Source organism: Camellia sinensis, chromosome 7 (assembly GCF_055761805.1).
Source record: "Camellia sinensis isolate YWXY chromosome 7, ASM5576180v1, whole genome shotgun sequence".
NCBI lineage: Eukaryota > Viridiplantae > Streptophyta > Magnoliopsida > Ericales > Theaceae > Camellia > Camellia sinensis.
Window position 1 is genome coordinate 182,456,799 of NC_138967.1, and position 16,032 is coordinate 182,472,830.

Sequence of the window (16,032 nt, forward strand, 5' to 3'; positions counted from 1 at the left end):
AATCCGAGGTAAGATCTGCAAAGTAGCAAAAGAGGGGGCATGTCAAATAATCCGTATTCGATTCTCGTGGTTGGGAGGATGAAATCTCTTTGGGAGATTTCTAAACTACTAACAACTAACATATAACCTTTGTTATTTACTTGAATATCATGTTTCTTTCCCCTATTGTGTATTAGATTGGGAAAAAGGGACAGGATGTGTGTGCATTTACTAAGCATTCAAAGTTCATGGCGTTTCATGCCAAGTACCGAAGAAGATTTTGCAGCAGAAAACGATGAGCCGAAAACTTTCAAAGACTTTTGATTGTCATAGAGAAGCTAGAATTTTTTTGTTTTGTAAAGTCCATCTGAATTTTTTTTTTTTTTTTTTTTTGGAGTGTAATATCGATGGAACTGTCTTTTGTAACTAAGGATATGTTGTATCTATTCTCTTATTATTATACACTTGTCTTTTTAAAAACCAATATAGTTCCCCTACCTCTTAAGATCTGTCAAAATCAGTTGGACTTAGAAGGGAGGGTAATTTGACTCCTCCGGCGATCTGGGATCTTACTTGTTCATTGATCATAGGACTCATTAGTAACTTTCCCTTGACTACAACCCTTAGTGTAGATTTTGGGGCATCACAAAAAGTTCCAAATCTAAACACAATTGATGAATGAAGTTTCACTATACAATCATTTTCATATTTTGACTTGCAAATTAAAGCATTACCAACAAATACAATTAACTCTACATTTTAATATTATAAGACCTCAATTCTCAACATGCTTGCAAAAATGTCAACATTATCGAGCTTTTAACTCTGTGATGGTAACTTCATTGGTTGAACACGTTACATTCTTGCTTTCGGATGATGAATCTACTTCCTGTGGACTCTCTTCTCCAAAAAATGCTGGTTGTTTAGGCCGAGGCATCACGCCCTCACCACCCAACATCATTGTCACAGTTGACATGCTCGGCCTATCTTCTCGATATTGTTGTACGCATAGTAGTCCGACATGAATTGATCTTAGCACTTCACATTCAAACCATGATCCCCTTACTAATTCATCAACTAATTCCAATGGCCTTCCTTCTATGTAGAGTTTCCATGCCTAAACAAATTCACAATTATTTTTCAGTTATTTTAAAATAGTGTCATGTTTCTCTCCAGAGTATCCCTGTCTAGTGACAGGTTGTGAAAGGCCTATAGTCCGCACTATACCTGAGTTCGTTGTGGAGTTTACAAGCCTTTCACAACTAGTGTAGTAAAGAGAAGCACGTTCTTTTATAATATAGGGTTGGCAATAATTATTGAAGACTTACATGGCCAAGAAGGTTAAGGTGGTGATCTGGATGATCAAATTCTCGATTCCTTTTTCCACTCAATATCTCCAGCACCAATACCCCAAAGCTAAACACATCGGATTTTACAGAGTAGACACCGTGAACTGCATATTCTGGAGAAATATAACCACTACACACCAACAAAAAAAAGAAAGAAAGATTAATTATAAATGATTAAATATAAGTGGAGTATTTTTTGTAAGCAACATTCTTAAATATGCTTACTGTGTTCCAACCACTTTATTTGTTTTTGCTTCAGTTTCATTGCCATCGAAACTTTTAGCAATGCCAAAGTCTGAAATCTTTGGGTTCATCTCATTATCTAATAAGATATTATCAGCTTTTAAATCTCTATGAATAATTCTCAATCTAGAATCCTGATGAAGATAAAGAAGTCCTCGTGCAATTCCAACAATAATATTGAAGCGTTTAGGCCAATCTAACAACATGCTACGCTTCTGATCTGCCAAATTTTTTTAACAAAATATATCATGATTCTAGTTGTTCATGATGCTAGTTAGGCATGGAATAGACAAGGATTAGATTAATAAAATTGTTGAAACTATATATATATATATATATAAGGGTTTTAAGATATTCAAACCGAAAATAAAGTAGTCCAAGCTTTTGTTAGACATGTATTCATAGATCAACAATTTCTCTTCTACTTCAATGCAACATCCAAGGAGTTTCACAAGATTTCGGTGTTGAAGTTTGGCGATATAAATAACTTCATTCTTGAATTCGTCAAGTCCTTGTCTTGAATTTTCAGAAAGCCTCTTCACAGCTATTTCTTGTCCTTCCATCAATATTCCCTGAAAATGATTACTTTGTCACTTTGATTCTAAGAATTAGGCAGCATATAAATTGTAATTTTACCTTGTAGACTGGTCCAAATCCACCCTCTCCGATCTTATTATCTTCTGAAAAGTTTTTGGTTGCATTGGCGATTGTAGCCAATTCAAAGAGAGGTAACTCAAACTCCTTCAGGTTCTCCTCTGCATATATACAAGCCATTGGAGAAGGTATATATATATATATATATGTAAAATGAATAAATAAACAACTATCCTTCCATCTTTCGTTCTGTTATTCTTTTTTTCTTTTTGTTTTTTTGCATAATTTTATTGTGATTTTTATCATAATAAGACACGTCAACAAATAATATAATTTAATGACCTAAATTTAAAATTAAAATAAAATAGCATTAAAATATTCTCTTTTTATTTTAAACTACAAACCTAAAATAATGTGGTTTTGTTATAATTTTAAATTTCGATCGTTAAAATACCACAATGAAATTATTGTAGAGAACAATTACAGAAGATCATAAACCAACTATATTTTGTTCTATTCTATTACAGAAACAATGATGCTCACATAGAACAAGCATAGAAAATTATCTAAGAAAATGAAATATATCTACCATATTATCACATCACATTTAAATGAGAAAACCAAATAAGGATTGAGTGAGTAACTAAAATTAAATCAAATGAGAAATTAAAGAGAAGTAGAGAAAATAAAAGACTTGCCTTGTTTCCTTTGCTTCTTGCAAACCCAAAAAACCAGAGATAGACCAAGAAGTAGAATACCCACAAATGTTACAGAGGCAGCTATAACCCTCTTTTGTTTATTTGGACTGGAGCGTTCATGAGTTGTCAAACCATCTTCACAAACATACAATTTGCCCAATTATAAGCAAGAAAACACTCAGATAATTACAGCACCTAAATTTTTTAAAGAAAGTGTTAATAACAAAATAAATAAATAAAACCCTATAACATAGATTAAAATAAAATCAATCATCTGTATAAAACACTCTTCCTGTTTGTGCACATTGCCATACAAATAGCATATTGAATGAGAACTGGGGCCCTATTGTGCCGTTGTCACAGCAAACCCAGCTGTAAGCAACCCATTCTTGGTTGTAGAATCTATCAAGTAAGCCATTCATGCAAAATAAAAAAACGATTAATCCGACATCAGTAGTTCCATAATCTTATTACATTTGCCGTTCAATATTTTTAAGACAAATATATTTTTACATATAAGTGTTTTAGAGACTCAAAAGTGAAAATTTTGTTACAAAAAATATTTGGGACCAATTCTTACTGTTAGGAGGGTTGTCTAAAAAGTTAGTCATTAAATTTTTTTTTTTTTTTTAAAAGACTTATTGTAACAAAATTTTAAAAATGTCGATAATAAATCAATGCACTAACAATTTGGTGCCAAAAAAATTTTAGACAAAAGATTTTGTCTCAAAAAGTTAATAATTCATTTCGTGGCTAAAAATGCAACAATAATACTTTTGGCAATTAAAATATTTCAATCCTAAAAAATAATTTTGTTTCTAAATTTTTTTTAAAAAACTTTAATTTGTTCTAGTGTTGTTCATATCCGATCTATCTATTTTTTTTTTCCATGAATAATCTATTAGGTGTGTTGCAAAACAAATTATTCAAATTATCTCAATATTTTTTAGGATATTCTAATCTAGTAAAACCTCAAAAAAATTAAAAATTTTGGGACATGGCTCTCCCCATCCTCATATCCCAATGCTTTTAGTTCAACATTAGATGAATAAATATTTGAATACCTGTTTCTGAAGCAGCCATACGAATGTATATAACCTGTCCATTTTCATTAAACTCCCTCAAATCAATTAAATCCCCAAACCAAACCAAACACCCACTTCCCTCTCCTCTGATATCCGAGCTTGTATAACCCATACAAGAACAGTTCTTCAAGCAAACTGTCCTGCACTCAACAAGGCTCATACTCTCATTGAACCATGACTCTCTTGTGTCCGGCAATTTCACCCCACTGTACTTCACAAACCCATCGGTCGAGCACTCCAAAGCCACCGCTCGATCGCACCCACCCGACCAATCCGCTCCCTCCCAATCCCTCGGAAACCTCGGCTGGAACCCATCCAAACACCAACAAGGCGGCGACCTGTTTATTATACAGTTACCGTAGGGCCCACATAGCCCGTAACTGTAGCAGTTGTCGGTTTGCGCAGATGAGTAGAGGACCCACCCATGGGTCCGCTCGACCCACGTGAACCGCTGGACTAGCCCGGTTGGACTTAACACCAACCGAGTGAAAACTGAGCTGCTCACGAGGTGGAACTGGAAGTACATCTCCTCTCTATTGGAAATAAACCCGTATGTATAAACCGAGTTAGGGTTCAACATCGGTAACCCGCTGAACCGGAGCCCGTTCCATGGACCAGACCGGAACTTTACTACAGACCCGGTTCTCACAATCATCTGGGGATATCCAGTGGGGTCCAGCCGGTACGTGAAGTTTCCTGGAGAAGGATCATCAGTGCTTCTCCAGGACATCAGGTACCAGTCTAACCCCGATACAAAATTCTTCCCTAATTTCATTCCGGGGAGAAAAGTCGCTGTAGGATAATCAAAACTCTGCCATAAAATATTTTCGGGTTGATCTCCGTCTCGCACGACAAGATTTCCATTGTCAAACAACTGCGCCACTGGATTCTGAACTGTTGTCGATGAATTCGAGGACCAAATTACATTGCCAGTGCTATTGAGAAGAAGCAGAATTCCTGGATTTGTGATTTTTAGAACACCGAGTGAATCGGTGAGCGGCCTAGCTCTGTTTGCGACCCAGGCGATTGTTCCGGTTGAGATTTTCTTGTACCAGATTGCCAAGTAGAAGTTGTTGGAGTTCCCGGGAGTGAAGAAGCCGAGCTCGAAGTTTTTGTCGGATGAAACAATGGTGTCAGTTACTCCAATTGTTTGATTTGCAGTAATGGTGTCTGTCATGGCGTTGGAGAGTATTAATATGGAGAAGAAGAAGAAGGAAGAGATGTGAAGAATTGTAGCAAAAAAGCATCCCATTGATGGCCTCTTTGTCTTGTTTTTCTTTGGTTTTGTAAAAATAAATTGATGTATATTATTGATTGATGTATTACAAGATTGATTGTATTTCTATATTGTATGTGATACATTCAAAGAGGAATGAACTCTCTCTTTATAGAGAGAAGAATGGTTACATTGGATACCAAAGTGCTCCACTATCACCGAAAGCAAAAAGGAAAGCATAAACCTATACAATTAATAATTATACTAAAGCTAAAGATTCAATTAACAATTTAACAATTATATTAACAGCCCCCCTCAAACTCAAGGAGGATAGGTACTAGCCAACTTGAGTTTGGAGAGAGTAACAAAACAGAAAAATAAGCTGACAATTAAAAATGGGATAGGAGACACTGTATGGTCGTGTCGGACCGTTGTAGCAGACAGTTTACGGGGTCATGTCGGACCGTTGTAGCAGACACTGTGTGGTCGTGTCAGACCGATGTAGAAGACAGTTTATGGGGTCATGTCGGACCGTTGGAGAAGACAGTTTATGGGGTCATGTCGGACCGATGTAGAAGCTGACCGGAATCAATGTCGGGACAGTTTATGGGGTCATGTCGGACCGTTGTAGAAGACAGTTTACGGGGTCATGTCGGACCGATGTAGCAGGACAGTTTACGGGGTCATGTCGGACCGTTGTAGCAGATTGTGGTGGTGCACCAAGGGGGCGACTTAGGGAGTGCGCCATGAGGTGGCTTGAACATGATACTGTGTATAACCCCCCCTCAAACTCAAATAGGTGTGAAGGTAGAAACCTATTTGAGGTTGAAACAAAGGGATTGATAAAGCTGACTGGTGTAGAAGACACTGTATGAGTGTGTATATAGGCTGCCCAAAAAATATACATGGATGTAGATATCGAGCCCTTAAAAGTTGTGCCCTCAAAAGGTGTGCCCAATCTGTCAAAAGGCGTGCCATCAAAAGGCGTGCCCGATGCATCAAAAGGCGTGCCAAAATGATGGCGAGGCACGTGAGCGCCTTGGCTTGCGCGCCCGTGTTGTCGGCTGGTGGTAAGAGGCGCGCGATGCGCGTGGCTGCCTCGGCTATAAGACGGAGACTGAGGCTGAGGCAAAAAAAAAAACTGCGAGAGATATTCTGAGACAGATTCTGTAACACTCTGTTTTCTGAGAGAGATTTCTGAAAAATTCTTCGTTTTGCTGAGAAAGAGAGGTCGTTTTGCTGAGAGAAAATGGCCTCGTCTTCCCGTGGACTGCTCACCCTCTTTCCCGATCTCAATGAGTCCACAGGAGAGAGAGCTGGTGCGGTGGCCAGTGAAACTCAACCAAGCGCTTCCGGTTTTGCTCCGTTGAACTTTCCGATGCGGTCTGTGGAGCAAAAAATGGCTGTGCAGTCGGATGTGGAGGCCAATCAGTATACTTTGAAGGCATGTGTGGAGTCCATGACGGCAGTCACAAATCTGTCGCACCGGCTGCAGAGTAGGACAAATGAGGTGCAGCAGTTAAACTCCCAGCTGGCTCTGCTCCAACGCATGTATAAGGATGCGCGAGCAGAGATAAGCGTGCTAAGGGCAGAAAACAAGGAGCTGAAGCGGAAGGCCACCGTGATGTTCCGATTTGGAGGTCCTCCATATGCTGCAGTGGAGGAGTATGGGGGAGTGAACGTGCTCGGTGGCGTGGAAAACACGGAGGCAACACTGTCAAGGCCCGCTCAGGACGGAGGCAAGAAGAAGAGACCGGCGGCAGAGTAGAGATAAAAAAAAAAAAAAAAAAAAAAAAAAAAAAAAAAAAAATCCCACTGTGGGTGTGGTTGTTTTGTTTGTGTGTTGGTTGTTGTTGTTTTTTTTTTTTTTTTTTTTTTTTTTTGATGTAAAAATGGTGAATGGGGTGAGCCCCGACATGAATAAAATGAGTTTGGTGTGCAGTTCTTCTTCTTCCTCTTTTTTTTTTTTTTTGTTTTTGTTTTTGTTTTTATGGATTTTTAAATTGGGAGAAAATAGTAAAATAAAAAGAAACGAAAAGAGGGGACAAAATCTATGTGAGAAAGTGGAGTGAAGGGGAGAGAAGCTAGAAAGAAGAATGGGTTTGTGCGTATGATGCTCCGGGAGAGATGATTATGTTGGAAAAAGAAGAGAGAGACTTGGGACCCTATGGATGGTCAAAAAAAAAATAGAATAAAAAAAAAAATGCACATGGGTTGAAAAGTAAAAAGAGAGAGAGAGAGAGAGAGAGAGAGAGAGAGGTGTATCTAATGATGATGCTCGGGTATGTTGCTCTCCCACTTTTGTTTTTTTTTTTTGTTGTTTTTTTTTTTTTTTTTTTTTTGGTTTGGTTTTGTTTTTAAAACTTTCTTGGGCAAAAGGAGAAGAGTGACTCAGTGGCGGCAGAAGAAAAAGAAAAAGAGGATGGGGTGGGGCAAAAGTTGACAAAGGGGGAGCGTGGGGGAAGAGAAAATAATAAACATAGGCATATAGATATAGTAAAATAAAGGAAAGGTAAGGGAAGCATCAGTGCCGAGCATGACCAGTGAGAGCCACGACGGGGACGCTGGCGAGCATGGCGTCGGTGAGGCCGCTGACTAGGTGGGTAGCGGCGGGGCCGGAGGTGGCGATGCAGACGCTGGGGAGGCCGGAGGCGCGTGCGTAGCCCTCGGCGGCGAAGAGGCCGCCTTGCTCGTGGCGGGGGAGGACGTTGCGGATGTGGATCTGTAGATGGCTGAGAGACTGATGAGAGTTGAAATTGTACAGAAAAGGCTTAGATCAAGTTGTTGCCGCGAAGAATGCGATATTCACATCAGTAGACAAAGTTATGGACTTTGTTTTGTTGTTGTCAATTGTCAAGAACCTAAGTGGGAGGCCATTAGAGGACTCAAAGCTTTCTTGCATGACGTAGTAAGGGCATGTACCATCTTTGGAAGCAAGTGTGAGTCCACCACCTCTGTTAGGGCTTTCCACTGGAAATGTGTAGTACTTTGTGCTGGATTGGAGCTCATGACCTTCAATGTCAAGGACTGTGGTGGTGTTGATTCATAGATCTGAGGGTTGTGTGGCTGTCAAAGAAGATGAAGAGAGCAAAGTATATAGGAATGCTTGTACAAGGTAGTTGAACCTCATGGTGTTTCTTAGTTTATGCGGAGGTTGAGATGGGTGGATTTATAAAGAGAGGAGTTGCGACGGCGACGGCGATGGCGGAGCCAGTGATGGGAGAGTTGGGTGGATCGTTGCTGATCTCTGTGATGCGACTAGGGCCATTCGATGTGAGTTTCGAGCTAGAAGAGCCATGGAGGTTGGTTGAACTTGCAGAACCTGCCGTTGGAGATGATGGACCAGAAGGTAATGGAGTTGATGGAGGTTTCAATAAGCATGGTTGGGGTCCGGCGGGCGGTGAAGGCAAGGTTGCCGCCCGCCGGAAGGTGAAGATCACCAAGAGCTAACCTATAGCTCTGATACCATGTAAAAATAAATTGATGTATATTATTGATTGATGTATTACAAGATTGATTGTATTTCTATATTGTATGTGATACATTCAAAGAGGAATGAACTCTCTCTTTATAGAGAGAAGAATGGTTACATTGGATACCAAAGTGCTCCACTATCACCGAAAGCAAAAAGGAAAGCATAAACCTATACAATTAATAATTATACTAAAGCTAAAGATTCAATTAACAATTTAACAATTATATTAACAGATTGATATATATAGTAAAGAAATGATGAAGCAAAAACCATTCTGATTTCTTCTTGTTTCTTCTTTGGTGGCCGGTAGTGACTGTATTTTGGTCCTTGCTCTTGCGTGATTTTGATTCTCCTAGTTTTAATTGGTTCGGTTTTGGTACATTCTAGTCCAATTGAGTAAAAATTACTACATTCTAGTCCAATTGAGTAAAAATTACATAAATAAGTGGCATATGTCATATTTTTAATAATAAAATTATAAACTTGTTCAATTCAGTGAGGTGATCGTAATTTAACTAATCATTTTTTAATAATTAAAGATTAAAATTGAATCAATTAAAAATATATGAACTAAAATGATAAAAGAAACAAAATAAAAAACTAACGATATAATTTATCTTGTTTTAAATTACGCTAATCTCTTTTGTGAGATTTGAATATAGTGAGCTTCTCATAACTTCTTAACTTACAGTAACACATACATACTACATAGTCCATTTTCATGTATAATTTTATTATTTAGATAGATATTATATTTTTTCCATTGAAACACATATTTTACACTTTTTTATTGAAGTGCTTTTTGCATTATCTACTTTAGTTTCGTTCTTTTTAATTTTATACTGTTGACGAAAATAAAATTAAAATATTTATGGGTTGGTTTGGGAAGTGGGTTGGCTTTTGGCTTTTTGGCTTTTTTAGTTATTTTAGCCTGGGCTAAAAAGCTTGGTCTGGGAAGGACTTTTTGACTTTTTTTGTGAGAGAAGAGTGTAGTGATTATGAGTTGGATGTGATGTTTTGTTTTTTGTAGCTAAAATAGCCTATTTTGTCTTTTGTGACTAAAATAGCCAAAAAAGTCCCTAATCCAACTTGCCAAACGGAGGCTATATAACTATAAAACTTAAAATTAAAATCTTGTTAAAAAAATTATTATTTTTTCTTTATCATTAATTAAGTTGAATCCAAACTAACAATTTTTTTGCTTATATAAGTTATAAAATGCCTTTTTGAGTGAAACCAAATGAAACTTAAATCCATTTGGCATCCAGATAAAATAGTCATTTTCTTTTTCAGCTAGTGCTTTTTTTAAAATTTGTATGTTTTTTTTCTCTTTGGTCGATCAAATGTAGAATAATCTTTAAAAAAAAAGAGTTTATTAAACAAAAAATAAACTATTTACAAAAATTGTTTTCTTTAGTAAAATTTTTTTGGTTTGTGTTGTCAAATAAAACTTAAAAATCTAAAATATTTTTAAATATTTTTTTAAAAAAATTAAGAATTATTAACTAAAAATCCTATTTACAAATGTTATACTAGCTTAGGTCATATCTATATTTTTTTGATCTAATAAGTCTTATGTAGTAAAACTGAGAATATTATCAGTTTTTTCTAATTTTTTAAATTAAGAATATTATCAATTTTGCATAGTAATATTTCAAATAATTGTTTCATAACTAATAAAAAAAACAAAGCATGCGAGATTAAACGTTTTTACCCTTCTACTTGTTGCTTTGATTCAACTATCCAATAAAATCGACAACATTGTCAGTTTTTTTCAGTTTTAAAACTGAGAACATTATCAGTTTTTTCATTTTTAATTTTTTTAAGGGGGATTTGGTGATAGCCCCCTCACTATCTAATTTGTCTTTCAAAAGGACAAGAATTATATAAGTACTTTCAAAACCCCCTAATATTTTAAAACTTGTTTCTTTTACTATATTACCCTCATATCTGTCAGCTCTCCTATTAAGTCATCTTCACTATATATTTCAGAGTAAAATTTTACTCTGTATAAAAGTAAAATTTTACTTTGTATGAAAGTAAAATTTTACATTCTGAAACTAAAAGTAAAATTTTACTCTGTATGAAAGTAAAATTTTACTCTGTATAAAAGTAAAATTTTACATTCTGAAACTAAAAGTTAAATTTTACTCTGTATGAAAGTAAAATTTTACTCTGTATAAAAGTAAAATTTTACTATGAATGAGAGTAAAATTTTACACTCTGAAACTAAAAGTAAAATTTTACTCTGTATAAAAGTAAAATTTTACTCTGAAAAATAAGTAAACTGTAAGACTCTGAAGCTAAAAGTAAAATTTTACTCTGTATAAAAGTAAAATTTTATTCTGGTTCTGTCAAATGAAAAAAACAGAGCAATAGAACCAGAGTAAAATTTTACTCTGGTTCTATCAAATGAAATTTGATGTTTACTCTGAAAAATCGATGGAACTTTGAGCTTTGAATTAGGCCTATAATCCTTGAATCAATCGATGTTTACTTTGAAAAACATTGAATCTTGCCTATAATCCTTGAATCAGGCCTATAATCTGAAAATTTTAGAGAAATCTCAATTTTTCATACCCCAGTTCTTCAGATTTTTCAAATTTTACAGATTTTTCAGATTTTTAAAACTTTGAGCTTTCAAAAATCTATATATTCGAATTCAAATCTCAAAACACACAAACACACACACACATATATATATATATATATATTCAAATTCAAATCTCAAAACACACCAATACACATATATATATATATATGTATATATATGTATCAGCGCGATTTGCAAGTTCTCCACAGCTCCGGCCATGGAGGAAGCTAGGATTAGAAGAGAGAGACGAGATAGAAGATGAATAGTTGAAGGAGAGTTGAGAAGATGCAGAGAGAGATCGTCGGAGCTTAGGAATGACACAGCTCCGGTCATGGAGGAAGCTAGGGTTAGAAGTGAGAGACGAGAGAGAAGATAAATTTTGTATCTGAATTGTGTATATGTGAGAGTATAATAGTCTGATAAAATATTTAAATAATAAATTTTGTCTTTTATGCAAGATTTTATAATTATGAGGGGGTTTAGAAAATATAATTTTTTTCTTAGTCCTTCTAACAATGAAAGGAAGGTAAATGGGGTTTATAGCCAAATTTCCCCCTTTTTTTAAGTTTTGCATCATCATGTTCCTTTATAGATACAAAATTTTCCGTTTTGCACCAAAAAATAATTGATTTTTTTCATTTTTTTTCACATAATTTTTTTTTAGTTTTTTAAATTTGAAAGTTGATGTTTTAAAGTTTTGAAAATCAAAATAAATATCAAATCATCATATTCCTTTATAGATAATTATAAATGATAAACAATCATTATTTGAAAGCAATTCTGACTAGCATTAAAAATTTAATAGGGATTGAAATTTTAAAAAAAATTTAGTTAGGACTTAATAGATTATAAATTTATAAATTAAAACTTATGTGTTAATGTCCATAAAATTAACTAGAAAATTACTAAAAAAATTAATTCCAAGCACAGCCGCTCTGTTCTATGTGGAGATTTTAGAAACAAATGAAGAGCACGCAGACGCCAGAAAGGAAAAATGTGTCTATAGACTCTAATCAATGTTTTGACCAAACAAGGAAAATTCTATTATGGGAAATGTTTGGGCCACTTTTGGGGATGATTTCCTACAGTTTTAGGTCATATTTGATTCACAAGATTAATAGTGAAATATTAATAATCCTATCAAATTAATGTGGTATTCACTATCCAATTGGATTAATATCCATTGGATTAATAATCTCACCCCTACCCCATTACTAATAATCCTACAAATTTGTTAGATTAATTATCTATTGAATTAATAATCCTAAACCAAATTGTTAAAACAAACATAGGATAATTGGGCCCACGGATTAATAATCGCAATCTCATGCTCTAATCACTCAATCAAACATGCTCTTAAAGTAATCTTGGCCCCAACAATGATAAAGACTTTTTTTTTTTGGAGACGCCATGACTCCAAAGTGATTTACATTACCCATGATGTAAGTCCCACATATATACAAATGGGCCCCACACATTAAATGTGGTGTTATCATTTATAAGAAGCCTACAATTTAAGTGATTCAATTTAGTTAATAGGCTTAAGGGTATATATGTGTTATGGACCTAATGTGTAGATACTAGTTGTATAATTTCTATTTCTATGACGGGCAGAAATAGAAATTAAAACATATTGGTTAAAGTTGGTTTTCATTACCTTTCAGTTTTAAAACCAATAATAATAATGGTTAATTTATTAGTTTTTATTACCTTTCAGTTATGAAACTAATAATGGTTAATTTATTGGTTTTTATTACCTTTCAGTTATGAAACCAATAATGGTTAATTTATTGGTTTTCATTACCTTTCAGTTATGAAAACCAATTACAACCTTTAAAAGGTTATGGTCCCTATTCCTTCCCAAGAGTGAAAAAAAAAACAAGAATACTGTTTTGTTTTCTAAATCCTCTCAAGGAGAAACATAAGGCACAAAAGGGGAAAGGATTAGAAGGCAATAACATAGTCAATATCAAAGGTTTTATTGACAATCAGACGCTTCCGTTTAACCGTTCATCGATGGATTCAGGTATGTCATTTTGTCTTGATTTCTTGATGATATACATGGTAAATGATCCGAAACATGAAGTTCTGAAATTTATGTTAACAAGTGGTACTTTAACCAATATGTTTTAATTTCTATTTTTGCCCCTCATAGAAATAGAAATTATACAATTAGTATCTACACATTAGGTCCATAACACATATATACCTTTAAGCCTATTAACTAAATTGAATCACTTAAATTGTAGGCTTCTTATAAATGATAACACCACATTTAATTATGTGGTCCCATTGAGACATTATCTAACAATCTCCCACTGGACCACATATGTATCCTGAAAAATGTGCTTAACTTTAGTGAGCTCAGAAATTTGTTATCATAACTTGAGGGTATCCAAACAATCTTGTCCATTAACTATATTAATATAGGATCAAAGCAGTCTTCGTTACATTAATCGTAACTCGACCCACCAATGGTTACGTATACGAATACAGCTAAATGACATAGATCAATCATGGATGCATAGCATGGAAATTACATGTGATGTGATCCATACATGCCTATGTCCAACTGGTCCTACTTAACTTTATTGAGATCAATACTTCACAATACGTAACAGAGCGTAATAAACTGAATACTTCATTTCTGCAGAAATTAATCTAATTACATAGATAAAACTCAAGACTGACATAAAGCAGTAATATAAATTCAAACTCCCACTAAACCAGAATGTTCTCAAATAGAACAACACCCATATGAACAGTGTGCTCATGAAAGACCTTGGGTGGTAGTTTCTTCGTAAGTGGATCCGCTATCATGGAGTTTGTCCCAATGTGCTCTATGGAAATCTGTCCACTCTGCACTCTTTCTTTTACAACTAGGAACTTGATATCAATATGTTTTGATTTTGTCGAGCTCCTGTTGTTATTGGAATATAAAACTGCAGACTTATTGTCACAATATATCTTAAGTGGTCTTTCAGTGCCTTCCAAAATACGCAACCTAGTGACAAAATTACGCAGCCATATCCCTTGGTTTGATGCCTCATAACATGCTACAAACTCTGCAGCCATGGTGGATGAAGCTATGAGCGTCTGCTTTGCAGACCTCCAAGAAATTGCTCCGCCAGCTAACAGATAAATATAGCCTGATGTGGATTTCCTACTGTCTTGGCATCCAGCAAAATCGGAGTCGGAATATCCAATGACCTCTAACTTATCCGATCTCCTATATGTGAGCATATATTCCTTTGTTCTCTGTAAATATCTCATAACACGCTTGACTGCTTTCCAATGATCCATGCCAGGATTACTTAAATATCTGCCTAACATGCCAACTATAAACGCAATATCCGGACGCGTACATACTTGAGCATACATTAGACTCCCTACAGCTGAGGCATAAGGAATCTTCTGCATTTCTTGAATTTCAAGACTGTTCTTCGGGCATTGGCTGAGACTAAACTTGTCTCCCTTAGCAACCGGGGTTTCACCTGATTTACAATTTTACATGCCAAATCTAATGAGTATTTTTTCGATATAGCTCCTTTGTGATAATCCTAGAATACCCCGAGAACGATCTCCTAAAACCTTAATATTAAGAATACTGTTTTGTTTTCTAAATCCTCTCAAGGAGAAACATAAGGCACAAAAGGGGAAAGGATTAGAAGGCAATAACATAGTCAATATCAAAGGTTTTATTGACAATCAGACGCTTCCAAGTATATGATAACTGTGTGCTCATGAAAGATGTGGATTATTTTGGGAGTTGTGAGAGTCTCCAAAAAAGAGAGTCTCACTTATTTTTCATCCTGACCTTCCAAGTATGTGTGGAGCTTACTCATGTATATATATATATATATATTGTGTGTGTGTGTGTAATTGAGTGTTTTTAGAACATTTAATATAAAATTTAAAATATTTATACATAATACATAATAATGCGTGTAAATATTGTACAATTAATTTAAACATTATGAAACTTATTAACCAAGCACTACTATATATAATTACTCTTCTAAAGGCTGTCAAGAATTATCACAAGAAGTAAAAAATAATTAAAATTTTAATACATTTTTTTACATAATTTGAATTTTTTTTTAAACAGTTCAATACACTATTTATTAGAAGTGAAATCGGTCCAGTCCAATTTGGTTTTGCATGTTTTCTGGACAGAACTGGTAAAATCGATTTTCTACACTTGTGGCACCGAATACATCGATCAAAACAAGTAAACCAGACTGGTAAATTTGGTTTCGATTTGATTTCGTACAGTTTATCAGTTTGGGCATTTGATTCAAAAATAATAATAATAATAATTGCCTTTATTTATTAAAAAAATAGATCATTCTAATTAAAATATAAGGCAACAAACAACAACATAATTGCACCAAGACTAATTTATCAAATATCAAATTCAACAATAGTAAGAGGTAATGCTTGTATATTATTTGAATGTTTGGTAAATTCGGCACAATTGATAAATTCTGTTCAACTCGACTTGAAAGCTCCAAAACTAAACACCGAACCAAATTTGAAAAAAATAAAATCTCAACACAGACCAACTATTTGGCAATGTAGAAAACAAACTGAAAACTCATCGACCTGTTCGGTGTAGACGGTTTTTCTTTCGCCCAACTGTGTTTACATATTTTTTTCAATACAATTTCTAACATTTTTCATTGTATATTGCAAAATTTTCAACCAATAATGGCCGTACAACGTTGAATTCTATGGCCACGAAGGAGTAGTTATTCACCGTGGATAGTGACACTGATGCTACAAATTCAATTAAACTAC

The 16,032-nt window shown here is 34.8% G+C and overlaps 1 protein-coding gene across 1 annotated transcript; it reads right to left on the bottom strand.

Annotated features, from left to right (window-relative positions):
* Nucleotides 1-635: 635 nt before the first annotated feature.
* Nucleotides 636-5,208, bottom strand: LOC114261004 (G-type lectin S-receptor-like serine/threonine-protein kinase At4g27290). The gene is made up of 8 exons (XM_082880063.1): nt 3,928-5,208; nt 2,860-2,998; nt 2,664-2,683; nt 2,208-2,326; nt 1,933-2,143; nt 1,554-1,791; nt 1,308-1,458; nt 636-1,096 (listed from the first exon to the last, which is right to left on the bottom strand). Exons 1-8 carry the CDS (start codon nt 5,198-5,200, stop codon nt 788-790), a joined length of 2,460 nt encoding a protein of 819 aa, XP_082736189.1. The 5' UTR covers nt 5,201-5,208; the 3' UTR covers nt 636-787.
* Between the last annotated feature and the right edge of the window lie 10,824 nt (nt 5,209-16,032).

Excerpts from the sequence above, each read along its gene's own strand:
- LOC114261004 (XM_082880063.1), bottom strand. The coding sequence starts at position 5,200 with ATGGGATGCTTTTTTGCTACAATTCTTCACATCTCTTCCTTCTTCTTC. Across the intron at positions 2,999-3,927 it reads TATGGCTGCTTCAGAAACAG|ATGGTTTGACAACTCATGAA; the intron begins GTATTCAAATAT and ends ATGTTTGTGAAG. Across the intron at positions 2,144-2,207 it reads GATTTGGACCAGTCTACAAG|GGAATATTGATGGAAGGACA; the intron begins GTAAAATTACAA and ends AATCATTTTCAG.